This window comes from Ranitomeya variabilis, chromosome 2 (assembly GCF_051348905.1).
Source record: "Ranitomeya variabilis isolate aRanVar5 chromosome 2, aRanVar5.hap1, whole genome shotgun sequence".
NCBI classification, from domain to species: Eukaryota; Metazoa; Chordata; class Amphibia; order Anura; family Dendrobatidae; genus Ranitomeya; species Ranitomeya variabilis.
Window position 1 is genome coordinate 992582467 of NC_135233.1, and position 26354 is coordinate 992608820.

The 26354-nt window shown below is 44.1% G+C and overlaps 2 protein-coding genes and 1 long non-coding RNA gene across 9 annotated transcripts in view; 1 reads left to right on the forward strand and 2 right to left on the reverse strand.

The window, feature by feature from the left end:
- YEATS2 (YEATS domain containing 2) overlaps nucleotides 1-3235 on the reverse strand; it is a 122857-nt gene extending 119622 nt beyond the window's left edge. The window contains exons 1-2 of one of the 3 annotated variants that reach the window (XM_077291083.1): nucleotides 3028-3235; nucleotides 2706-2824 (exon numbers count right to left, since the gene is read on the reverse strand). In XM_077291083.1, coding sequence (XP_077147198.1) covers nucleotides 2706-2805 — 100 coding nt within the window. In that variant the 5' untranslated portion in view covers nucleotides 2806-2824; nucleotides 3028-3235. The remainder of the gene's footprint in view (nucleotides 1-2705; nucleotides 2825-3027) is intronic. The other 2 variants (XM_077291085.1, XM_077291084.1) reach the window with 2 other exon arrangements.
- The window catches only part of LOC143808432 (uncharacterized), a 33023-nt gene continuing 9774 nt past the window's right edge, over nucleotides 3106-26354 (forward strand). The window contains exon 1 of the long non-coding RNA XR_013221953.1: nucleotides 3106-3233. This is a non-coding gene — a long non-coding RNA (uncharacterized LOC143808432). The remainder of the gene's footprint in view (nucleotides 3234-26354) is intronic.
- Nucleotides 13231-26354, reverse strand: part of KLHL24 (kelch like family member 24) — an 80321-nt gene continuing 67197 nt past the window's right edge. For 4 of the 5 annotated variants that reach the window (XM_077291086.1, XM_077291090.1, XM_077291087.1 and 1 more), the window contains 2 exons: nucleotides 22074-22109; nucleotides 13231-19576 (listed from right to left, as the gene is read on the reverse strand). In XM_077291086.1, the coding sequence (XP_077147201.1) occupies nucleotides 19376-19576; nucleotides 22074-22109 (237 nt within the window). In that variant the 3' untranslated portion in view covers nucleotides 13231-19375. The remainder of the gene's footprint in view (nucleotides 19577-22073; nucleotides 22110-26354) is intronic. The other variant, XM_077291091.1, reaches the window with a different exon arrangement.

The following is a 26354-nucleotide window of genomic DNA, read 5'->3' on the forward strand; positions in this document are numbered from 1 at the left end:
ATGGCTCGCATCATTCTCTACTCTGCCGGCGATCAGCGAGAGCAGGTGAGAATGATGAGCGTTATATTCAACTGATTACAGCGAGAGCAAGCGACAGCTGATGGGGGTATTCATCAACCAGCACCTGCGCTATAAATAAATAAAAAATCTGGCGTTTGTTCCTCTATATCTTCTATAACCAGCCAAGCAAAACTCAAAGCTGGGGTTGCAATCCTCAGCTGTCAGCTTCAGCAAGGCTGGTTATCAAAAATAGAGGGGTCCTCACTGAATAGGACCAAAATCTGGGGAAAAACTCAGTTTGGTCCGACACCAGCATTAATTTATTGGCAATTGATTCTACAATAGATCTTCTGTGGACTGAATCAGCTCCCAGCATATATAGCTCAGCCATGTGTCTCCACAATTTGTTGTCACGCTCTCTAGGATTATTTTTGGTGGTCATCACAGAAATTCAGCATAAAATTTGGGCTCTTACATCAAGAGAGGTGTTGTTCATGCCGGTCTTGATGGGAAGTTTACTGAGAGTGGTTTGTAAGTCTATGTACCAAGTACTGTTATACAGTTAATTAGTAGATCAAATAGTTCATCTACCACTTGCTTAGAAAATGCCAAAATTGCGTAGTTTCGGTGCAGCCGCCAGTTGCACCAAAATTCTGCAATTTATCAAAGCTTTTAACATCAGAATACTGACATAAAAGCTGATCAGTCAGGCCCTATGTGAAGTTATGGACACAACAGCACAAACGAGTCAGAACAATTTTTAAAAGGTTTTCGGGTTTCAGAAAACCCCTCTTTCCCAGGGAAGCCGCGCTTTAGGCTACTTTCACACTAGTGTCGTTTGTAATACGTCGCAATGGGTCGTTTATGAGAAAAAAAAGCATCCTGCAAAGTTGTCTGCAGGATGCGTTTTTTCCCCATAGACTTTCATTAGCGACAGCATTGCGACGTATGGCCACACATCGCAACCGTCGTGCGACGGTTGCGCCGTGTTTTGGCGGACCGTCGGCACAAAAAAAGTTACATGTAACTTTTTTTGCGCGTCGTGTCCGCCATTTTCAACCGCACATGTGCGGCCGAAACTCCGCCCCCTCCTCCCCGGACATTACAATGGGGCAGCGGAAGCGTCGTAAGACTGCTTCCACTGCCCACGTCAGGATTTCACTTTCACAACGCGCGTCGGCACGTCAGGCCGACGCATAGCGACGGCCCTGTGCTGACGCTAGTGTGAAAGAAGCCTTACTCACCCTTCCTGGTCCAGCAGTCTCTGCCGCTGCACCTGGTGCTTCATTTTTTTCAGCACTGATATCCTGTTGATAGCACTGCAGCTACTAAATGAGCTCTATGCCTCCACCCGAGTTGACGACATGAGCCGTTGAGCTCAACGATTGTCTGCAGTGCTGTCGACGTGACGTCAGCACTGTTTACAATTACAGACTCCGGCAGAAGCAGAGACCTTTTTTTTTTTTTTTCTTTTTAAGTCAAACTGCAGCCAGATAAAAGGGTTTTCTGGAACTGAAATAGCTCATTAAAGATGGGGTCCCAACAATTGCCCCTTCTCAATTACTTAATTGCCCCATGTAAAATAAAGTGGAATGGTCTTCACATTATTCTTATATACTATGCATACATTCTGAATATTCTGCAAATTAGTATTCATGTGTGGAGATATGTTGTTTCTGCATATACAGCTCTGGCAAAAATTAAGAGACCACCACATCAGGACCCTGTCATGGCCAGCCCAATGTCCAGACCTGAACCCCATTGAAAACCTCTGGAATGTAATCAAGAGGATGATGGATAGTCACAAGCCATCAAACAAAGAACTGCTTACATTTTTGTGCCAGAAGCAGTGTGAAAGACTGGTGGAAAGCATGCCAAGACGCATGAAAGCTGTGATTAAAAATCATGGTTATTCCACAAAATATTGATTTCTGAACTCTTCCTGGGTTAAAGCATTAGTATTGTTGTTTCTAAATGATTATGAACTTGTTTTCTTTGCATTATTTGAGGTCTGAAAGCACTGTTTTGTTTTTGTTTTTTTAATTTTGACCATTCTTCTTTGTCAGAAAAAAAAATACAAAAATTATTGCTTGGAACTTCGGAGACACATTGTCGGAAATTTATAGAATAAAAGAACAATTTACATTTTACTCAAAAATATACCTATAAAGAGAAACATTAGACAAACTGAACATTTTGCCGTGGTCTCTTAATTTTTGCCAGAGCTGTATCTAATCTAGACTATGTTTTATACAGTATTTCTTTAATGTTAAAGATTCAGAGACCCCCTGATAAAGACCCAGGACAGGGCGAAACATCCAATTTAAGTGTGTGGCTCTTCGTTTCACCTGACATCCTACTCTGTATATACACCACTGAATAAAATCACTGTATAACTGATCTAGAGAGTGCGGTGGATGCTTCTTCATGTAAAACAAAAACAGCCTGTACTCAACCTCCAGTGTTGGCACACAATGTCAGGAGAGCCCTGCAGCCAATCAGCGGACACGTCACACAATGTGCCAATGGAATAAATTGACAAATGGGTGTAATCTCTGATTGATAACTGGGTTGCCCCCCTAAGATGACGCCCAGGAGGAGTCATTAGCTGCGGAGTAGGCGTGCGTTCTGTGACAGACCTGACAGGGGAGCTCTCCCGTCCTCTAAAGTGTAATGCACTGAATAAATCCGTGTGCCTCACGTACCGGACGTCTCGATTGCCTTGTGCCGCTTGTTCTGCCGCACCACCGATACGTCCTCGTAGTCCGGGTCCTTGTCTTCCATGGTCCTCTTCACCCCGGACATATTGGCGCAGGATAACGTACTAGAAATGATAAACCACACAGCGCCCATTACTCCCAGACATCACTGCTAACACCACACAGCCTGCCATAGTGCTCCCACACCAAGCACATGTGGACTGCACCAGGGCTGATAACACACCACTACACACCGCCCACACTCAGCACCGTGCACTACTGGCTATGTGGCTGCTCTGTGCAGCCCTGCAAGGGTTAACCTGCTCACCCAGCAAATCCCGGGACCGTGCACGTCTGTGAGGAGGCAGTGACACGTGACTGCAGCGCCTGCAGACTGCCGGGGATCGGCCGCAGCTTTGTGTTTACAGAGGTATCTTGGACGCTCGGCGTGCAGCCCTGGGGTAGATTGCCTATCTAGTCGATCATCGTAAGGCCCCTGATGGTGTACCACGTGAGGGGACCTGGAGTCGTGAGGTAAATCAAAGAGACCGGACGCGGGATATTTACGTCACAGAGTCTAGCAGCCATCTTTGTTACTGGCAAAAGTCGCTCACTAGGCCATGTGACGTCCATATAGTGTATATATTTGGAGTCATGCAGTGAGGCGTGCAAGCCGCTGGGTGGCAGTGCTGCTTCTCACCAAAGTCCATTGAGGTTAGGTTCACATTAACCCCTTCACCCCCAATCCTGTTTCACCTTCATGACCAAGCCAAATTTTACAATTCTGACCAGTGTCAATAACTCTGGAACATTTTAACAGGTCAAGGTGATTCTGAGACTTTAAAAAAAAAAAAAATACATATTGTACTTCATGATAGTGGTAAAAATTTGTTCACTAAAACTTGCTTTTATTTGTGAAAATATCAGAAATTTGGTGAAAATTTAGCTACTTTGAATTTTTATGCCCTTAAATCACAGAGATATGTCACATAAAATAGTTAATAAATAACATTTCCCACATGTCTACATCAGCACAATTTTGGAAACATACTTTTGTTTGTTAGGACATTATAAAGGTAAAAAATTTGACCAGGGGCCTCCTCACATTTGAAGTCACTTTGAGGGGTCTATATGACAGAAAATACCCAAAAGTGACACCATTCTAAAAACTGCACCCCTCAAGGTGCTCAAAACCGCATTCAAGAAGTTTATTAACCCTTCAGGTGCTTCACAGGAATTATTGGAATGTGGAAGTAAAAAATTAACATTTTTTTTTCACAAAAGTTTATTTTAGATCTCAATTTTTTATTTTATAACAGGGTAACAGAAGAAAATATTTGTTGTGCAATTTCTACTGAGTACGCCGATACCCAATATGTGGAGGAAAACTACTGTTTGGGTGCACAGCAGGGCTCAGAAGGGAAGGAGAGACATTTGACTTTTTTAATGCAAAATTTGCTGGAATCATTAGCAGACGCCATGTCGCGTTTGGAGAGCCCCTGATGTGCCTAAACAGTGGACATCCCCCACAAGTGACAACATTTTGGAAACTCGACTCCTCAGGAAACTTACCTAGATGTGTGGTGAGTACATTGAACCTTCAGGTGCTTCACAGAAGCTTATAAAGTTGAGCTGTGAAAATGAAAAATCATATTTTTCCCACAAAAAAACCTTTCTTTTATCCCCATTTTTTTTATTTTCACAAGGGTAACAGGAGAAAATGCATCATACAATTTGTCGTGCAATTTCTCCTGAGTAAAAAAACTGGAAAGCTAGTTTTTGGGCGCAGGGCTCAGAAAGGATAGAGTCACATTAAGATGGATGGAATGAAATGTTCTGTGGGTATCATATCGCGTTTGGAGAGCCCCTGATGTGTCTAAACAGTGTAAACCACCCACAAGTGACCCCATTTTGGAAACTAGACCCCTCAAGGAATTTATCTAGATACTAGATGGTGGCCCGATTCTAACGCATCGGTTATTCTAGAATATGTATGTATGTATGTATGTATATAGCAGCCACATAGTATATAGCACAGGCCACATAGTATATAGGAGCCATGTAGTATATAGCAGACAAATACTACGTGGCCTGTGCTATATACTATGTGGCTGCTATATACATACATACATACATATTGTAGAATACCCGATGCGTTAATACAGGAAACGCAGTATATAACAGTGGCCACGCAGTATATAACACAGCCCAAACAGTATATAACACAGCCCACGTACTATATAACACAGCCCACACAGTATATAGCAGCCACGTAGTATATAACACACCCCAAACAGTATATAGCACTGGCCACGTAATATATAGCACAGCCCACGCAGTATATAGCACAGCCCACGTACTATATAATACAGCCCACGCAGTATATAGCACAGCCCACGAACTATATAATACAGCTCACACAGTATAACACAACCCACGTACTATATAACACAGCCCACGCAGTATAACACAGCCCATGTACTATATAACACAGCCCATGCAGTATATAGCAGCCACGTAGTATATAACACAGGCGACGTAGTATATAACACAGGCCACGCAGTATATAACACTGGCCACGTAATATATAGCACAGCTCACGCAGTATATAACACAGACCACATAGTATCTAACACTGGCCAGGTAGTATATAGCAGCCACGTGGTATATAACACAGCCCACGCAGTATATAGCAGTGTGGGCACCATATCCCTGTTAAAAAAAAAATAAAATAAAAAATAGTTATATACTCACCCTCCTGCGTCAAGCGAAGCTGTGCCGATGCGCACGTGGCTGCCGCCATCTTCCGTTTCCAGGAAGGAAGGCGAGACCGCTAAGTCTTTTGGGTAATTTCGCAATGCATCTCTGGGAATGGAAGATGACGGAAGGTGAGAATAGCAGGTTTTTTGTTTTTTTTATTATTTTTAACATTACATCTTTTTACTATTGATGCTGCATAGGCAGCATCAATAGTAAAAAGTTGGGGACACACAGGGTTAATAGCAGCGTTAACGGAGTGCGTAACCCGCGGCATAACGCGGTCCGTTAACGCTGGCATTAACCCTGTGTGAGCGCTGAGTGGAGGGGAGTATGGAGCGGGCACCGGGCACTGACTCGACGGAAGTAGGGAGGGACTAATTCTCGGCCGGGCTGTGGCCGTCACTGATTGGTCGCGGCAGCCAGGACAGGCAGCTGGCGAGACCAATCAGCGAAGCGGGATTTCCGGGACAGACAGACAGACGGAAGTACCCCTTAGACAATTATATAGTAGATGTGGTGAGCACCTTGAACCCCCAGGTGCTTCACAGAAGTTTGCAATGTTGATCGGTGAAAATGAGAAAAAAAACATTTTTTCCTTCAAAAATGTTGTTTTAGCCCCATTTTTTCCATTTTTAACAAGGATAGAAGGGGAAAATAGACTCCAAAATCTGTTGTGCAATTTCTCCCCATATGTGGTCCAAAATTACTTTTGAGGCACAGTGCAAAACTCAGAAGGGAAGAAGTGTCATATTCGAGTTGAGATTTTTCTGAACTGGTTTGTGGCGGGTGTCGTGCCACATTAGCAGAGCCCCTGAGGTGCCAGAACAGCAGAACTCCCCCATATTTGACCTCATTTTATAAACTACCCAGTTTACAAATTATAACCCTTTGGGAATTTATCTACAGGTGTAGTAATGATTTTGACTCGGGATGTTGCTGAGTGAAAAATGCAAACTGCCATTGTAGTGCCCAATAAGTTGTAGTGACCAATACGCTGTAGTGACCAATGTCCATCCCATGCTTTTGGAGACATGCACCTGTAAATCAGGAGGGTTCTCATCGCTACAAAAATGCAAACGTGTGTCTAGCGGTTGTCTATCTCCAGAACTGTATTACCCAGACTGTTCCCACTCCTCTATCAATTCTGTTCCCACTCCTCTATCAATTGTTTCCACAACTCCCATTGCTACGTCCAAGGATTTCTGCCACCACTTGCTGTTCCCTGCTCATGCTCCTTCTGCTATTGGATTACAGCTGTTTCCACCAGTGTCGTAACACACACAAAGGTCTGCTACAGCAAATCACACACAGAACTCTGCTGCACCAAAACACATGCAGACACAACCCTGCTACACTAAGGCTGGGGTCACACATGCGAGTTTTACGGACGTAAGAGCGCAGAAACTACGTCCGTAAAACTCGCATTACATACGGCACAATTATTCTCAATGGGGCTGCTCCTATTAGCCGTATATTACGGTTCAGTATTATACGGCTTTCTACGGCCGTACAAAATCGCAGCATGCTGCGTTTGTCAGCGTACTGCGCAAATAATACGCCAATGAAAGTCTATGGGGGCGCGAAAAATACGGATTCCACACGGACCAGCAGTGTGACTTGCGAGAAATACGCAGCGGTGTTAGTGAAAAGTCGGTAATTCAATTGCCGGCTTCTCATTTCTCCTGCACAAACCCGACAGGATATGAGACATGGTTTACATACAGTAAACCATCTCATATCCCCTTTTTTTTTGCATATTCCACATTACTAATGTTAGTAGTGTGTATGTGCAAAATTTCAGCGCTGTAGCTGCTGAAATAAAGGGTTAAATGGCGGAAAAAATTGGCGTGGGCTCCCGCGCTATTTTCTCCGCCAGAGTGGTAAAGCCAGTGACTGAGGGCAGATATTAATAGCCAGGAGAGGGTCCATGGTTATTGGCCCCCCCTGGCTACAAACATCTGCCCCCAGCCACCCCAGAAAAGGCACATCTGGAAGATGCGCCAATTCTGGCACTTGGCCACTCTCTTCCCACTCCCTGTAGCGGTGGGATATGGGGTAATGAAGGGTTAATGCCACCTTGCTATTGGAAGGTGACATTAAGCCAGATTAATAATGGAGAGGCGTCAATTATGACACCTATCCATTATTAATCCAATTGTAGGAAAGGGTTAAAAAACACACACACACATGATTACAAAGTAGTTTAATGAAATAAACACAGCGGTTGTTGTAATAATTTATTGTTCTCCCATTCCATTTCCAGGACCTCGCTTGGCAACATAATAAACGCACAAGATACATACCTTCTGCTGTCAGATCTCGTCCCACGAAGTAATCCATCTGAAGGGGTTAACTAATATTACAGGCAGGAGCCCTGCAAATGCAGCTGTGCTCCGTGCTTGTAATCCCCAGGGAATGAATGAAATGTAGGTCATTGACCTACATTTCTTTCAGTCGCGGTGATGCGCCCCCTGGTGGATGTTCTCATGAACTGCAGCCTGGGAACTTTTTCCCACGCTCCAGGTCATATGAGAACATCCACCAGGGGGCGCATCACCGCGACTGAAAGAAATGTAGGTCAATGACCTACATTTCATTCATTCCCTGGGGATTACAGGCACGGAGCACAGCTGCATTTGCAGGGCTCCTGCCTGTAATATTAGTTAACCCCTTCAGATGGATTACTTCGTGGGACGAGATCTGACAGCAGAAGGTATGTATCTTGTGCGTTTATTATGTTGCCAAGCGAGGTCCTGGAAATGGAATGGGAGAACAATAAATTATTACAACAACCGCTGTGTTTATTTCATTAAACTACTTTGTAATCATGTGTGTGTGTGTTTTTTAACCCTTTCCTACAATTGGATTAATAATGGATAGGTGTCATAATTGACGCCTCTCCATTATTAATCTGGCTTAATGTCACCTTCCAATAGCAAGGTGACATTAACCCTTCATTACCCCATATCCCACCGCTACAGGGAGTGGGAAGAGAGTGGCCAAGTGCCAGAATAGGCGCATCTTCCAGATGTGCCTTTTCTGGGGTGGCTGGGGGCAGATGTTTGTAGCCACGGGGGGGCCAATAACCATGGACCCTCTCCTGGCTATTAATATCTGCCCTCAGTCACTGGCTTTACCACTCTGGCGGAGAAAATTGCGCGGGAGCCCACGCCAATTTTTTCCGCCATTTAACCCTTTATTTCAGCAGCTACAGCGCTGAAATTTTGCACATACACACTACTAACATTAGTAATGTGGAATATGCAAAAAAAAAGGGGATATGAGATGGTTTACTGTATGTAATCATGTCTCATATCCTGTCGGGTTTGTGCAGGAGAAATGAAAAGCCGGCAATTGAATTAGCGGCTGTTCACAGATATCGCTCTGAATGAAATCTAAATACAGAATATATATATATATGTGTCTCAATGACATATATATATATATATATATATATATACTGTATATATGTTTTAATGAACATTTGAGCACATAAATCCATTAGATGTCGGTTTTGCAAGCCTGCGCGAAAATCTCGCAGTACGGATGCCATACGGATTACATACGGAGGATGCCATGCGCAAAATACGCTGAAACACCCTGACTACGGATCAATATTTTGGGGACATTTCTCCGTATTACGGCCGTAGTACGGACGTATAATACGTGGCGTATTTTCTTACGCCATGTGTGACCCCAGCCTAAGACATACAACCCTGCTACACCAAAACACATGCAGACACAACCCTGCTACACTTAGGCTACGTTCACATTTGCGTTGTGCGCCGCACCGTCGGCACCGCAACGCACAACGCAAACAAAAACGCAGCAAAACGCATGCACAACGCTGCGTTTTGCGCCGCATGCGTCCTTTTTTTGATTGATTTTGGACGCAGCAAAAATGCAACTTGCTGCGTCCTCTGCGCCCGGACGCGGGCGCCACAGGGACGCATGCGGCGCAAAACGCAAGTGCGACGCATGTCCATGCGCCCCCATGTTAAATATAGGGGTGCATGACGCATGCGGCGACGCTGCGGCGCCCGACGCTGCGGCGCAGACCGCAAATGTGACCGCAAACTCTGCTACACCAAAACATACACATGCACACATAACAGGAGGACTCGGATGCAGATACTTCAGGAAATTCTGGCTCTTTTTTTTTCCTGAAATGTCTTTTGCAACGTTTTTTAATTGTTTTTTCAAGAGCGTTTTTTTTTTTTGCCCACTGGAATTTTTTGAGAATTTTTTTCAGTAGTCATTTCACAGTTTGTTTTTTCACTCAAAAGACTAATGACGAAACCGCCAATGTTTTTTTGAATTTTAATTTATTCCTGACAGGGACTGTTATCCCCATTACTAAATGGACCGGCAGAGCGAATGCCGGATTGCTGCTCCATTCATTCTCCACGGGGATATTGAAAAAATCCAAGAGCAGCGCTCTGTGGAATAAATGGAGCAGCAGTCGAGCAGGCGCACTACAGATGCATTAAAAGTGCCCTGTGCTACTAATCGGTACACAGCAGTCAGACCCCCACCCATCAATAACTTGTTACCTATTCTGGGGGTAGGTGCTAAATAGTGATGAGCGAGTGTACTCCTGGCTCGGGTTTTCCTAAGCACGCTCGGGTGACTTCCGAGTATTAATGACTGTTTGGAGATTTAGTTTTCATCGCCGCAGCTGAATGATTTACATCTGTTAGCCAGCTTGATTACATGTGTGGATTCCCTAGCAACCAGGCAACCCCCACATGTACTTATGCTGGCTAACAGATGTAAATCATTCAGCTGCGGCGATGAAAACTAAATCTCCGAGCACTAAAAAATACTCGGAGGACACCCGAGCGTGCTCGAGAAATCTCGAGTACCGAGTATATTCGCTCATCACTAGCTCTTACCCTTAAAGAAAACCTGTCAGCAGGATTGTGCACAGTAACCCACAGTGTCAGGTCGGCGCCGTTATACTGATTAAAATGGGGTGATGAAATCCGTCTTATGGTTATTTTTTAATCTTTATTTTCAGTTCTGAGTTAATGATATGCTCGTACTCCGGGGTGGGGCTGTGCTGGTCTTCATGTGGTGCTCTGATTAGGTATTCATAATGCAGACTGCTGAGAGGTCACTGATCCCTCACTGACCTGCCCCCTAGTTTATATAATGAATATTATACACTGCTCAAAAAAATAAAGGGAACACTTAAATAATAGAATATAACTCCAAGTAAATCAAACTTCTGTGAAATCAAACTGTCCACTTAGGAAGCAACACTGTTTGACAATCAATTTCACATGCTGTTGTGCAAATGGAATAGACGACAGATGGAAATTATTGGCAATTATCAAGACACACTCAATAAAGGAGTGGTTCTGCAGGTGGGGACCACAGACCACATCTCAGTACCAATGCTTTCTGGCTGATGTTTTGGTCACTTTTGAATGTTGGTTGTGCTTTCACACTCGTGGTAGCATGAGACGGACTCTACAACCCACACAAGTGGCTCAGGTAGTGCAGCTCATCCAGGATGGCACATCAATGCGAGCTGTGGCGAGGTTTGCTGTGTCTGTCAGCGTAGTGTCCAGAGGCTGGAGGTGCTACCAGGAGACAGGCCAGTACACCAGGAGACGTGGAGGGGCCATAGGAAGGCAACAACCCAGCAGGACCACTACCTCAGCCTGACTGTAAGGAGGAACAGGAGCACTGCCAGAGCCCTGCAAAATGACCTCCAGCAGGCCATAAATGTGCATGTGTCTGCACAAACCGTTGGAAACCGACTCCATGAGGATGGTCTGAGTGCCCGACGTCCACAGATAGGGTTGTGCTCACACACACGGTGTCCAACACCGTGCAGGATGCTTGGCATTTGCCACAGAACACCAGGAATGACATATTCGCCTATTATGACCTGGTGGTTAAGAGGCCACACTGATATGACCTGGTGGCTAAAACGCAACATGGGACGAGCTCTGAGAAGGTGGTATCTCTACTGACCGCAGTCCCTAATCCTAACAACAACACTAGTAATAGCCGTGGGATGTTCCTAACTCTCCCTAGACACCTCTTCACAGCCTAAGAACTAACTACCCCTAAAGAAGGAAATAGAAAGCTATCTTGGCTCAGAGAAAACCCCAAAAGGAAAGATAGCCCCCCACAAATATTGGCTGTGAGTGAAGAGGGAAATGACGTACACAGAAATGAAATCAGATTTCAGCAAAGGAGGCCAATACTAAACTTGATAGACAGAGAGAAAAGGATACTGTGCGGTCAGTATTAAAAACTACAAAATCCACGCAGAGTTTACAAAAATGAACTCCACACCGACTCACGGTGTGGAGGGGCAAATCTGCTTTCCCAGAGCTTCCAGCTAGCCTGAATATGACATAGTGACAAGCTGGACAAAAAGAGACATATTTGCAGAGCAAGCAAATGGACAAACAAGGACTAGCAAAAACTTATCTTTTGCTGACAAGGACAGGCCATATGAGAAATCCAAGGAAAGAACCAAATCCAAGCCAAGGACATTGACAGCTGGCATGAACTAAAGCCCAGATCAGGTTTAAATAACAACCCAGGCAAGGCGATTAGTGAAGGCAGCTGCCACAGCTACCCAAAGGAGCAGCAGTTCCACTCGAAACCACCAGAGGGAGCCCAAGGGCAGAACTCACAAAAATACCATTAGCAACCACAGGAGGGAGCTCCAGAACGGAATTCACAACATTCGCCACTGGCACCCTGTGCTCTTCACAGATAAAAGCAGGTTCACACTGAGCACATGTGACAGGCGTGACAGAGTCTGGAGATGCCATGGAGAGCGATCTGCTGCCTGCAACATCCTTCAGCATGACCGGTTTGGCAGTGGGTCAGTAATGGTGTGGGGTGGCATCTCTTTGGAGGGCCGCACAGCCCTCCATGTGCTTGCCAGAGGTAGCCTGACTGCCATTAGGTACCGAGATGAGGTCCTCAGACCCCTTGTGAGACCATATGCTGGTGCGGTTGGTCCTGGGTTCCTCCTAATGCAGGACAATGCCAGACCTCATGTGGCCGGAGTGTGTCAGCACTTCCTGCAAGATGAAGGCATTGATGCTATGGACTGGCCCACCTGTTCCCCAGACCTGAATCCGATTGAATACATCTGGGACATCATGTCTCGCACCATCCACCAACGTTACATTGCACCACAGACTGTCCGGGAGTTGGCTGATGCTTTAGTCCAGGTCTGGGAGGAGATCCCTTTGGAGACGATCCGGAGCATGCCCAGGCATTGTAGGGAGATCATACAGGCACGTGGAGGCCACACACACTACTGAGCATCAGTTCCTTGTCTTGAGGCATTTCCACTGAAGTTGGATCAGCCTGTAACTTCGTTTAACACACTGATTTTGAGCATCATTCCAACTCCAGACCTCCGTGTGATATTAGTTGTGATTTACGTTGATAATTTTTAGGTTTTATTGTTCTCAACACATTCCACTATGTAATGAATAAAGATTTACAACTAGAATATTTCATTCTGTGATATCTAGGATGTGGGATTTTAGTGTTCCCTTTATATTTTTGAGCAGTGTATATACATATTGAAGAAAAAAAAAAAAAAACCTTCTGCAGTCAGGCGTCAGCATGTGTACTGTGTTAATGTTAATGTGTAGTCCGGGGAGAGAGAGAATTTTCAGACTCAAAAGTTCGGGTCTGCTCATCCCTAGTGCCGAGTGAGCACTGAAAGGGCCGCAGCCTCAATATGTTCCAATACTTTATAATATTAAATCACCATAATCTTTTTTTCAATCTTTATTAAGATCAGACATAAGTAACAATATTATAATTGTCATATTACACATATTCAAGAAAAATACACAAAAATGGTACTGTACAAAAAAAGAAGGCACCAGACTGCCTGGTAATTGCGCAGTGCTCCACACTCTTGTCCTTCTAGGTTTTACTGTATGGAGAAGTCCTCTCAATACATGTCACAGATTTCAATCAATACGGAACCTGATTTGTGGAAGGAAATCCTCATGATGTAAAGTCCATATATACACTAGCAATTACCACGCGTTCCCTTAGCAAGAAAGAAATCCCCAGAGTTTATACATACCATACAAAACACAGGCACGCAGAATCGTCCCTTTTTCCAAATGAAACAAAATTAAACGATATCACTAATAGTAAAAACCGTAAGATTGAATAAAACAGGCAAAAATAATTGATTTTTAAAGGAACCGGTCACCTTCAAAAATGCTATTTACTTGTAGATATAGTGGTAATTTACATGTAAATAGGGTTTTAATTATATTTTACTGTGTTACTGGGAGCCCAGCTGCAGAAGAGAATGAAGTTATATTCTCCCTGCAGCCGCTCGCTTCCAGTCATCAGGGTGGTGCAGGGATCGTCATCATTTACTATACACTGAGTGAGGCTGTAGTCACTCTCCGGTATATACGGACAGACAGCTGTGTGCAGTGTATGTGTGCAGTGTATGTGTGCACAGCAGGCTGTCAATCAATGTGCCAGGAAATGATTGCAGTGCACTCACTCAGTATTGAGAGGTGATAGTAGCTGCTCCCTGCACCACCCCGATGGCTGGAAATGAGCAGCCACAGGGAGAATAAAATTGTACTTTCTCCCTTCAGCCACATTTCCAGTAAAACACAATAATAAGGTTAAAACATTATTTGCCTGCAGATTACCACTGTATCCACAAGTAAATAGCATTTTTGAAGGTGACCGGTTTCCTTTAAGTTAGACTTGTTATATGGCAGCAGGCATCAGAATTTGTTAGCTATACTTCTAACCTTTTTATTGAAAAGACAACAAGGACTGAATCATCAGCTTCAAAAGAGCCAGAAGTTCTAGTAAAAGCAAAGGCACAGATAAAGCCCCACAACTGTTTAGTTTAGTGGTCCCTGTGATCTTGTGAATTGTTATATGACAATCATGGGCAGCCATGGCACAGCAGTGGCATCTTGTCCACATCTTGTATGTATCTGCTACTGCAGATCTCAAATCATTAAAAGTCTTTGGTTTGGAACAGAATAAACTCATATAAAAAAAAACAATTTGTGTACAACTTCCTAATAGACTTCCAGTTACAGAACTGTCCCTACTTCCAGTAAGGAAGGAATCGGCTATCACTATCAATCCTATAGACAATGAATGGAGTCGTGGTGTCCATGTGGGACCATTCAAGTGGGAAACTCCAGAGCCCTGGTTTTCAGATTGGTGGATGTCCTGGCAATCAGACTCCCAGCAATTAGCAAGTTATTACCATTCTTGTGTATAGAAGATAAGTGGTTGTGGTGGGACAATCCCATAAATGATGTCACAACGTTTCAGTCCTCCCAGGCCTTGAAGCAGAAGCTCCTACAGAACCCACCATGTCTCTTCGTCTGAAATTTAAGACATATTGAGGTACGATTTGGGACCTCAGATCTTTACAGGTGCCACATTATTGTCAAATTAGGATAAAACTGTTTAGGAAGGTAAAGTATGTGAGACCTCAGAATAACATGGAGAGCAGGGACATCAAATTCCTCCTCCGGAGGCCATCATGGATGGATGGGTGTTGGTGGACTCATGGAAAACTTGATTTGTCACTCTAGCATTGGATTTCTCATCCAGCTTATTAGTAAATTGCATGCTGTATTCACACTCGTACAAGTCATCAACACCATTAAACGTAATGAAAGCTATTTGCTACCCACAGCTGGTCACACACAAAAACTCTACAATGTAGTTTCAGAAAGCAATATTCAACCAGGCCAATCACAAGAAAAACAGATGGACAGAGCCCAAAAGAGGACTGTAAGGCAAATCACATGTCCGCAGGTATCTCCATGACCGTAAGTGTGACCGGTCAGACAGCATAAAAGGTACGACCTTGTGTAATAGAAATCAATAGGAACAGAAGGATCAATTGTAAAGACAAGTTCCAGGATTTAGGCGACAAGAACTTACAGGGCCACAAAGCTCAGGAAAATAACATATACATGGAATCTCATAAACACTAACACACGCCTGTAAAATCTCTGAACACAGCTACTAAGCAACATATTGTTCTACACTCTTATATCTGAATTATAGTTAGACACAAAATGAAAAAAAAGGCAAATTAATTTATAATTGATACATGAATTTATGAAGTTTAAACACAAAATGTGATTTAAAATGGGTTTTCTCATGTTCTTAAATGAGTACAATTGCAAAGTGCCTGTAAAAAAAAAAAGCAACTTTACAATTTACTTCCTTTTTAAAATCCTCAAGTATGGAGGAATTTTTTTTTAATTCTGTTGCTTACTGCGCATTGCCTAGGTTACCAGTCACCGCTGCAGTCTATCAGAAATGGCCGGTCTCCTAGGCAGCGAGCTCAGTGCTTGCATGGTCTTTGATAGAGAGCTTGGAAGCGTCACTCTGAAGCTGGCCGGATCAGCGTCAGTCCAGCTCCTAATGCTGCAGAGGCAAAACTGTGAATCAAGCTGGAGCACACCGCCCCGAGCAAAGCAGGAAGCTGGGAGGTTGGGGAGCAATGGGCTCCTGAAAATCAAAGATGACAGCAACCCTTTAAGTATGTTATGGCATGCTTACAAACATGAGAACTTGTCACATATTGTGATTATATTTTTGTGCATTTATTAAGATGCTCCAAAGACGAGAACATTTTTTTTTTCTGCTGTGAAATGCTTTAAAATTCAATTTTGTTATTATGATTAGCCATCCAAGGTTCATCATTAAACGGATTTTCCTGGACATCAAATATCTACTAACGAGATGCCTGTCGATCAACTGAATAAAGCGCTCAAGTGGGCACTGTGATCCTTTCATTGTTCCATAGGCACAGCGGCTTGTCTATAAGGCGGCTGTGCCAGAAAAGGAGGCAGCAATACCTAGATTCTACGGATAGGTGGGACGGCAGATAGCACTTCAGTGTACTAGATTTCAAATACATCTGTAAACGGGGGCTGCAGACAGAGTGTAGGGGGCTGGCAGACAACTGAAGACTGTGCTCATGTTGCACATAAATCTATTAGCATGGATTGATTCTGGAACAAGGAGCAGTATGCCGCAGATGGTCAGTGGCCACTCACTTGCTTCCTGCCAGAAAATTGGGTGGTACATTAACATGCTGAAGATAAGTATATGTACTGTGAACAATAGGGGAAGGGCTCTGATGTGACTACTGGGGGAGAGTAGGTGGTGTTGCTGTAATTACTTGGAGGATAGTGAAAAGACACTGATGTGACTACTGGGGGAGAGTAGGAGGTGCTGCTGTAATTACTTGGAGGATAGTGAAAAGGCACTGCTGTGACTACTGGGGGAGAGTAGGAGGTGCTGCTGTAATTACTTGGAGGATAGTGAAAAGACTGATGTAGCTACTGGGAAGAGTAGGAGGTGCTGCTGTAATTACATGGAGGATAGTGAAAAGGCACTGCTGTGACTCCTGGGGGAGAGTAGGAGGTGCTGCTGTAATTACTTGGAGGATAGTGAAAAGGCACTGCTGTGACTACTGGGGGAGAGTAGGAGGTGCTGCTGCAATTACTTGGAGGATAGTGAAAAGACACTGATGTGACTCCTGGGGGAGAGTAGGAAGTGCTGCTGTAAATACTTGGACAGTAGTGAAAAGGCACTGCTGTGACTCATGGGGAGGGTAGGAGATGCTGCTGTAATTACATGGAGGATAGTGAAAAGACACTGATATGACTACTGGGGGAGAGTAGGAGGTGCTGTTGTAATTACTTGGAGGATAATGATAATGCACTGCTGTGACTACTGGGGGAGAGTAGGAAGTGCTGCTGTAATTACGTGGAGGATAGTGAAAAGACACTGATGCGACTACTGGGGGAGAGTAGGAGGTGTTGCTGTAATTACTTGGTGAATAGTGAATAGGCACTGCTGTGACTCCTGGGGGAGAGTAGGAGGTGTTGCTGTAATTACTTGGTGAATAGTGAATAGGCACTGCTGTGACTCCTGGGGGAGAGTAGGAGGTGTTGCTGTAATTACTTGGTGAATAGTGAATAGGCACTGCTGTGACTCCTGGGGGAGAGTAGGAGGTGTTGCTGTAATTACTTGGTGAATAGTGAATAGGCACTGCTGTGACTCCTGGGGGAGAGTAGGAGGTGTTGCTGTAATTACTTGGTGAATAGTGAATAGGCACTGTTGTGACTACTGGGGGAGAATGTGGATCACACCTGCAACTAGATAAGGAAGCGCAGACAGTTAGTAGAGGGTGGAATATGTGTCCAACCACCGCTGATACAGACTGCTGACGCCAGAGTGCATGTCTGAGTTGTGCTATCTCCTCTTACACAGTTCTCTGGATAGGATGCCGTATGTGACAACTGGTAATATGGTAACCAGATGTGGCTCCCTACCAGCAGACTGCATGACATGAGTATGTTGTTGGTACATTCTGCTGTGAATACTGGGGGAAGGCACCGCTGCACCTATAGAATGCATGTCACTACTGCCGGTATGGTAAGGAGGAGAACATGGCTGCACCTACAAGAGGGTAAATGGGAGAGAGGGCACAAGGTTGAGACTAGTGAGGAGCACAGACAAAGTTACTATGATCTTCAAAACACATTTACAGCGGGGTTCACAAGTCACGGTTGTAGTACAGATAGTGATTAGCTGAAACGGGGGAAAAAAGATGGAAAATAAGGCATCCGCATATACTTGGGCATACAAACTAGGCTTTCACACCAATATCTATCCCATATTTGTTAGCAGTAAGACCGGAAGAGACGTAAGCGTTACACAGCTACAGAACAACGAACCCTGAAGCTCAGAGACCTTTCGTTTCTCAAAGATACAAACTGAAACGAATAACCGTTCCTGAGACTGACAGCTCATAGACCTCTGCACAAGTATAGATTGACCCTACTGAATCTCCTTCAGCTGCTCATTTTACATTATGGGTTCCTGAACAGTAAATGAGCAATCATTAGAAGATGTGCACTTTGTTTAGGAGGTGTTGCCCGAGCATCTAGGGAGCACCCATTGAATGGACAGTGATGCATTTACCAAGGTTCCCTTAACCTATCAGATGGTAAGGGGGTTGTACAACAGAAAGGGTCTGTTTTCTTTTGTCCTGGAAACAGCGCCACTTTTAATCTATAGACTGCGCCAAGTACTGCAGCTGGTCCATCCTTACAGAAATAAATAGAGCTGAGCAGCAATACTAGACACATCCCATTGACAACTGGTCTAACTAAATCATAGTACCTGCAAACTGCTGGATTCAGGTTCCCGATTTCATTATTATTGTGTTCTGAACAGAATATCTTTTTGGAAAAGAAGAATTTACACTATCGACATTTTACTGACACATTATCATTGCATCCTAATTGCACTTGAAAATACAGTTTATTCCGCTAATTGGGAAAGTCAGTGATACCATAGGTGATACTATAGGGGAGCACACAACATCTACTGTCTCCATAACTCCAAAATCACAAAATGCTTCCATGCAATCCATGTATTAAATACACTCAGAATCTGGAACACATACACATATAGAAAAGTGCATAGAAAAGTGTATTAACAAAAATACAGATAGTCCTTTCCCCAAGGCTATAAATAACGAGGCAACGGCCGCACAAAATCTTTTTGGCGTACTTAGTAGGATATCAAAAAGGCGATCTACAATTGAGGGTTTGTATTCCTATGTGTTCTAGTGACGACTACCATCATCTTCTTGCACCATGTTTTTTATATGTAGGCCTCGGTTTCCCTTGTGTCAGGTGACAGACAACCCAAATTGGACAAGGAATGACATGGTCCCTGTTGGGCTGCATTGTAGAATTCATGACGGGGTCACAAACATTTTCAATGACAGATTCCCTAAAACCATGTCCTGAATAAATGGCCAGTTTCCGGATAGTGTTCATTACGATGTCCCTGTCCCTTCTCCTCCGGGGTTGGGGAGGGGGTCACATTTTGAAGGGCTTGTCGTTGTATCTGTGAATTGTCACACAGCCGTGGTACGACACTGGTCGGGGCATAGCTGCCACTCCTGTGATGATGCTGGTAGCCGGGTCGTAACACAAGATGGTGTCGGTCGCTTCTCCGCTTTCACCTCGTCCACCAAGAATAAAGATTTTCCCATTGCAGACAGACATACCGCAGTTCTCCTACAAGAAGACATGAATAGTGTAAGCTGTATCCTGCCATTACAGTAACATACCCGTGGATTAGTACGATGAGACTGGAGACATTCCTATGTACATAAACACTAAGGACAGTATACAGAATAACATGACTTATTATACACAGTGCCCTTACTGCTAACTCTGTATGGTGCCTTAGAAAAAGTACGCTATGTGGATAAAAGTATTGGGACATGCATCTTCATCATTGAATTCAGGTTTTTTTGTTTTTTCTCATTGCCACATGTGTATAAAATCCAGCCCCTCGTCATGTCGTCGGCCTTTACTAACGTGTGACAGAATAGCTGGTGGTGAAGAGTTCCCTGATACCAGCGAGGTCCTGTAATAGCATGTAACAAGTCAGTTCTTGACATTTTTTCCCTTCTACTGTGTATATTCCCCATCACCTGTGAGTGGTATTATTAACAAGTGAAACCAACCGCAGCAACTCAGCCCCAAAGTGGAGACTACGTAAAGTTACAGAGCAGGGTCACCAAGAGCTGAGATGCAGAAGGCATAGAAGTCACCAATGCTCTGCTGACTCCATAGCGGCAGAGTCCAAACCTTCCCTGGTATTAACATCAGCACAAAAAATCATCATGGCTTGAGTTTTCATGGCCTAGCAGCTGCACAATGCCAACCGTCAGATGGAGTGGTGTAAAGCAACCACCACTGGACTCTGGAGTAGTGGAAACGTGTTCTGTGATCACACTTCTCTATCTGGAGTCTGATGGACGAGGTCGGGTTTGGTGAATGTCAGGAGAACGTTACCTGCCTGACTCGATTGTGTCAGCTATAAGGTTGTGTCGAGAAGGGATAATGCTATGGAGCAGTTTTTCAGGGATTGGCCTAAGCCCCTTCGTTCCAGTGAAGGAAAATCTTAATGTGTCAGTACAACAAGACATTTTTGGCAATTGTATCCTTCCAACTTTGTGGGAAAAGTTTGGGGAAGACCCTTTTATGTTCCCCGTGACTGTGTCCCAATGCACAAAGCAAGGACCATAAAAACATGGTTGATGGAGTTTCGCGTAGAACAGGTGTGGGGAATCTTTTTTTCTGCCAAGGGCCATTTGGATATTTATACCATCCTTCGGGGGCCGCACAAACTCTGTCCACAAAGTATCATGACTGTGGCACTGGTTTCAGGACGTAATCTTTCATTGCATGCCCTTCAGTGGTCAGAAGTGAACACTGCGTGTGTGTGCTAACAGAGCAAGAAGAGCTGGTTATAATCAAAATACACCTCCCTGCCCAAGAATGCGGTCCCTGAGAATCTGCTCAGGGGCCTGATAAAAGGTCATCGAGGGCCGTAAATGGCCCTGGGGCCTGAGGTTCCCCACCCCTGGTGTAGAAGAACCTGACTAGCTGCACAGAGGTTTGACTTCCACCCCATGTTTGGGATGAACTACAATGGACATTTGTGAGCCAAGTCATCTCTTCCAGCAGCAGTGTCTAAGGGTACCGTCACACATTGAAATTTTCATCGCTGCGACGGCACGATTCGTGACGTCGCAGCGTCGTATAAGCATCGCTCCAGCGTCGTAGACTGCGGTCACACGGTGCAATCACGGCGCTGGAGCGATGCCGAAGTCCCCGGGTAAACATTGGGTAACTAAGCGCAGGGCCGCGCTTAGTAACCCGATGTTTACCCTGGTTACCAGCGTAAACGTAAAAAAACAAACAGTACATACTCACCCGTCGGTGTCCTTCAGGTCCCTTGCCGTCTGCTTCCTGCTCTGAGTGCAGCCGTACAGTGAGAGCAGAGCGCAGCACCGCTGTGATCTGCTCTCACTTTCCGGCCGACACTCAGAGCAGGAAGCAGACGGCAAGGGACCTGAAGGACACCGACGGGTGAGTATGTACTGTTTGTTTTTTTACGTTTACGCTTGTAACCAGGGTAAACATCGGGTTACTAAGCGCGGCCCTGCGCTTAGTTACCCGATGTTTACCCTGGTTACAAGCGAAGACATCGCTGGATCGCTGTCACACACAACGATCCAGCGATGTCAGCGGGTGATCAAGCGACGAAAGAAAGTTCCAAATGATCTGCTACGACGTACGATTCTCAGCAGGGTGTCTGATCGCAGTAGCGTGTCAGACACAGCGATATCGTAACGATATCGCTAGAACGTCACGAATCGTAACGTCGTAGCGATGGAAATTTCAATGTGTGACGGTACCCTAACTTCAGAAATGTTCCTCTGGATGAATGAGCAAACATTCCCAGAGACACCTTCAAAATCTTGTAGAAAGCATTTCCACAAGAATGGAGGTTATAGCTGCAAAAGGGGAACCAACTCCATATTAATGCCTATGGACTTAGGATGGGAGGTCATAAGAGCCCCTGTAGGCGTAATGTGGACATGTCCCAATACTGTTGTCCATGTAGTGTACACGAGTGCTACTAAAATAGTATAAGAAATACATAGTGACAAGAGGGATTAATAAGTGAACTTATTTTATATGACTGGTGAAATCTCACCTTGAGAACTGTGTTCAAGTCAGAAGGCCCTACCACCTAAAGGACATGAAAATTAGACACATTCAGGGAAGGGCCACATAAATATCTGCGCAACACAGGACAACAGAAAAACCATAGGTAATAAACTACAGAAATGCAGGAAATTAAGCACCTTGAGCTCAAGTTTCGTGGGTACATGTTATTACCCAGTGATCTGGTTATACACAGACAGTGGAGATAAGTGGGTACATAAAATACCTATTGGTATAAAATTCTCTCCTATAGTAAAGGCCCCCTTACACAGAGTAATGTTGACCAATCCCACCGATATCGATGGGTTTAGCAGTCTAATGTGTATGAGGGTCCCGGGCAATTGATTGTCAGGTGAGATGTCAATCAGCCATGTCTGATTTCGGACAGCTCTCTCATAGAGAACACAAGAGCCTCGATTGAACAAGTGACCCCATGTACCGGAGACACACGGCTGAGATGGCTGCCCGCAAACTAACATTCGGACAACAAGCATTTGATGTGTATGGTGGTCTTAAAGGTGTCTAAACACATTAGCCTAAAGTTGATGTGAATGGATGATTTCAACTATTCGTTGGGTTAAATTTAAACAGACAGACCATCATTGTCTAAAATTAGGTTGGCCATAGTAACATAGTTAGTAAGGCCGAAAAAAGACATTTGTCCATCCAGTTCAGCCTATATTCCATCATAATAAATCCCCAGATCTACGTCCTTCTACAGAACCTAATAATTGTATGATACAATATTGTTCTGCTCCAGGAAGACATCCAGGCCTCTCTTGAACCCCTCGACTGAGTTCGCCATCACCACCTCCTCAGGCAAGCAATTCCAGATTCTCACTGCCCTAACAGTAAAGAATCCTCTTCTATGTTGGTGGAAAAACCTTCTCTCCTCCAGACGCAAAGAAATGTTTGACTATTTTGTCCATTAGTTCGATAAAAAGAGCTTTCACATAACAAATGATTTTTCATTGAAAAAAACATTCCCAGAAGGATTTGTCACTTGGTATTATTGAACATGTTTGGCAACACCAAATCTCAGCCTCCATTTGTGACTTTGTTGGGGGCTTCTGTATGAAGTCCTGAAAATTGGATTCCGAACTGCCCCTGGCAAAGCCATAAACTTAAGTGGAAAATTCTCAAAACATCCTAGTTACAAATGTCAAATGATGAAAGGATGAAAGGATCCAAAACCCGCCATTAAACCACTGTAATTACGCACTTACCCATAGTCAGTGTAAAGGGGAGTAGCCTGCACTTCACCCGGCGGCCCCGGACGCGCGTTTCGCGGTATAGCTTTATCAACAGGGGAACCTGTTTAATGGCGGGTTTTGGATCCTTTCATCCATATAGGGACGGCTTATAATGCCATGATTTGTTACAGGGTCCCATATACCGCCACTTTTTCTATCTTTGCACTTGATACTCATTTTTAGGGATGTATTGTGTGGCTTACACATAATCCGGCATACCGTTATGTTTTTTCCTTGATACCTCTGTGTTGGTATATATTGTTTACCGTATATATACATAAAATTGTCTTGGATATATTTATATTGTGCAGTTTATTCAATAAAGTTTGTTATTGGTTTTTAAATATGGTGGTTTGGACTTTTATACTCCTTTTTCTTCTGGTTGTATGTGATTGGAGTTGTCCATCTAACTGGACACACTCGGGGTGTCCAGGAAGGGATATATACCCCCAGTTACAGGATTTACTGGTGTCTTTTGATTATACATATACTCATCAGGAGCATGCCCAGGCGTTGTAGGGAGGTCAAACAGGCACATGGAGGCAACACACACACAACTGAACATCATTTCCTTGTCTTGAGAGGCATTTCCACTGAAGTTGGATCAGCCTGTAATTTGATTTTCCACTTTGATTTTGAGTATCATTCCAAATCCAGACCTCCATGGGATATTCATTTTGATTTACTCTGATCATTTTTATTTTTTATTGTTCTCAACACATTCCACTATGTTATGAATAAAGATTTGCAACTGAAATATTTCATTCAGTGATATCTAAGATGTGGTATTTTAGTGTTCGCTTTAGTTTTTTGAGCAGTGTAATTAAAAAATACAATGTGGGGTCCCCCCATTTTTGACAACCAGTCAAGCTAAAGCAGACAGCTGGGGGTTGGTACTCTGAGGCTGATAAAGGGCTATGGATATTGATTCCCCCAGTCTAAAAATAGCAGCCCACAGCCACCCCGCTTTGCCTAGCTCTTTACACTTGCCCTGTGGCGGTGGCAAGTGGGGTTCATATTTGTGGGGTTGGTGTCATCTTTGTAACTTCAGGTGACATCAAGCCAAGCAGTTAGTAATGGATTGGCGTCTATGAGACGCCTATTCATTACTAACCCCAAAGTCATATTCTCATTAAAAACCAGCTACAATAAAGTCCTTTATTTGAAATAAAAATACACATCGTGTATTAAAAATAACAAATGGAATGGGTGTTCGGTGAGTATTTTTGTTGTGTATTATTGTCTATTTTTAAAGGAGACCAGGGCTTCGACGGCATGAGTGTAAGGTCAGTATAAGAGTGTTTATTTTTAAATAAATTTGTAAAACTGTGTGCATTTTTATTTAAAATTAATAACTTTATTCTGAATATTTTTACTGACAATATGACTATAAGGTTAGTAATGGAGAGGCGTCTTATAGACACCTCTCCATTACTAACTGTTGGGCTTGATGTCACCTGAAAATACAAAAGTGATAACAACCCCACAAATATGAACCCCACTTGCCACCGCCATAGGGCAAGTGGGAAGAGCCGGGCAAAGCGCCAGAATTGGGGCTTCTAATGGCCTTTACTGGGGCGTCTGCAGGCTGCTATTTTTAGTCTGGGTGTGGCCAATATTCATGGCCCATTACCAGCCTGAGAATACCAGTCCCCAGCTGTCTGCTTTAGCATGGCTGGTTGCCAAAAACGGGGGGGACCCCACGCCATTTTTTTTAAATTATTTAAATCATTTTAAAAAATGGAGTGGTGACCCCTGTATTGATAACCAGCCATGATAAAGCTGACAGCTGAGGGTTGAAGCCCATAACTGTCAGTTTTGCCATGCTGGTTATCCAAAATAGAAAGACCCATCGTCATTTTTTTTTAAATGTATTTATTTATAGCGCGGGCAACGGCTGATGACTACTCCCATCAGCAACACCAGGTCACGCTGCTATTAGCAGCACCAGGCAGAGGCTGATGAGAGTAGTACTCACATCAGCCGAAGAGATTTTGACCAGAGGTAAACTTTTTACCCCCGGTCACAGCTGATCGCACTCTGTTCGGCGGAAATAATCTTACCGCCGCTCAGAGCCGCCAGTGTTTCTTGCGCTGTCATGCAGATGAGTGTGGGAATAAGCCAATGTTCAGGGTGCCGAACCTGAACAGTAACACGGACTTCCTGGAGAAGTCCATGTTCGGGGTCCGAGCCTGAACAGTAGGTGTTTAGTACGCACCCCGAACTTTACTGTTCAGGTTCGCCCATCACTAGTAGCGGCGCATGTTTGGACTTCGACCTTACAAGATGGATTGACCTTTGATGCCTAGATTTTAACAAAAGTCCTGGCCTACAGTGAAGAGGTTGTACGACAGAGGAAAGTAAAGACGTGGAAAGCAGGAAGCGAGCAACGGGGAGACTGGAGAGGTGAGCGATGAGGTATTAGTTTATTTTTTTGCCGGTTCCAGCATACATACTAATTTGAAATATGAACAAACTTGTCTAGTTTGTAACCCAGGAACTGCCCGTAGTTTCTCTCTGTTGGCTCAACTCCTGGTTTTGTTTTATTAAAAATGATCCAAAACTCTGAAGTGTGAAGGTGGTCGAAGAGGTGAAATATTATATATATATAGTTACATAGTTACATAGTTATTAAGGTTGAAGGAAGACTGTAAGTCCATCTAGTTCAACCCATAGCCTAACCTAACATGCCCTAACATATGTTGTCACTGGCGGAATTTGAAGCTCGTGAGCTCTAATGCAAAATCTCCAACCAGCTACCACGGGTCTTTAATAGAACTGGTCTTCTCATATAGGCCAAAGGGACTTTTTGTCCAGCCTATATCTTCGAAAGCTCCAGGGCCCAGGTGCATCCACTATAATTAGGCATCTGATTTTTGTAGCATGTTCCGACCTATTTGCACCTCCACTTGCAGCTCTACTCTTTCCGTATGTAAAGTATATTGCGCCCCCTACCATGAAGGACAAGAAGAGATAGATGAAGATTGAAGACTTGTGATATACTGTTCTTGTCCTAA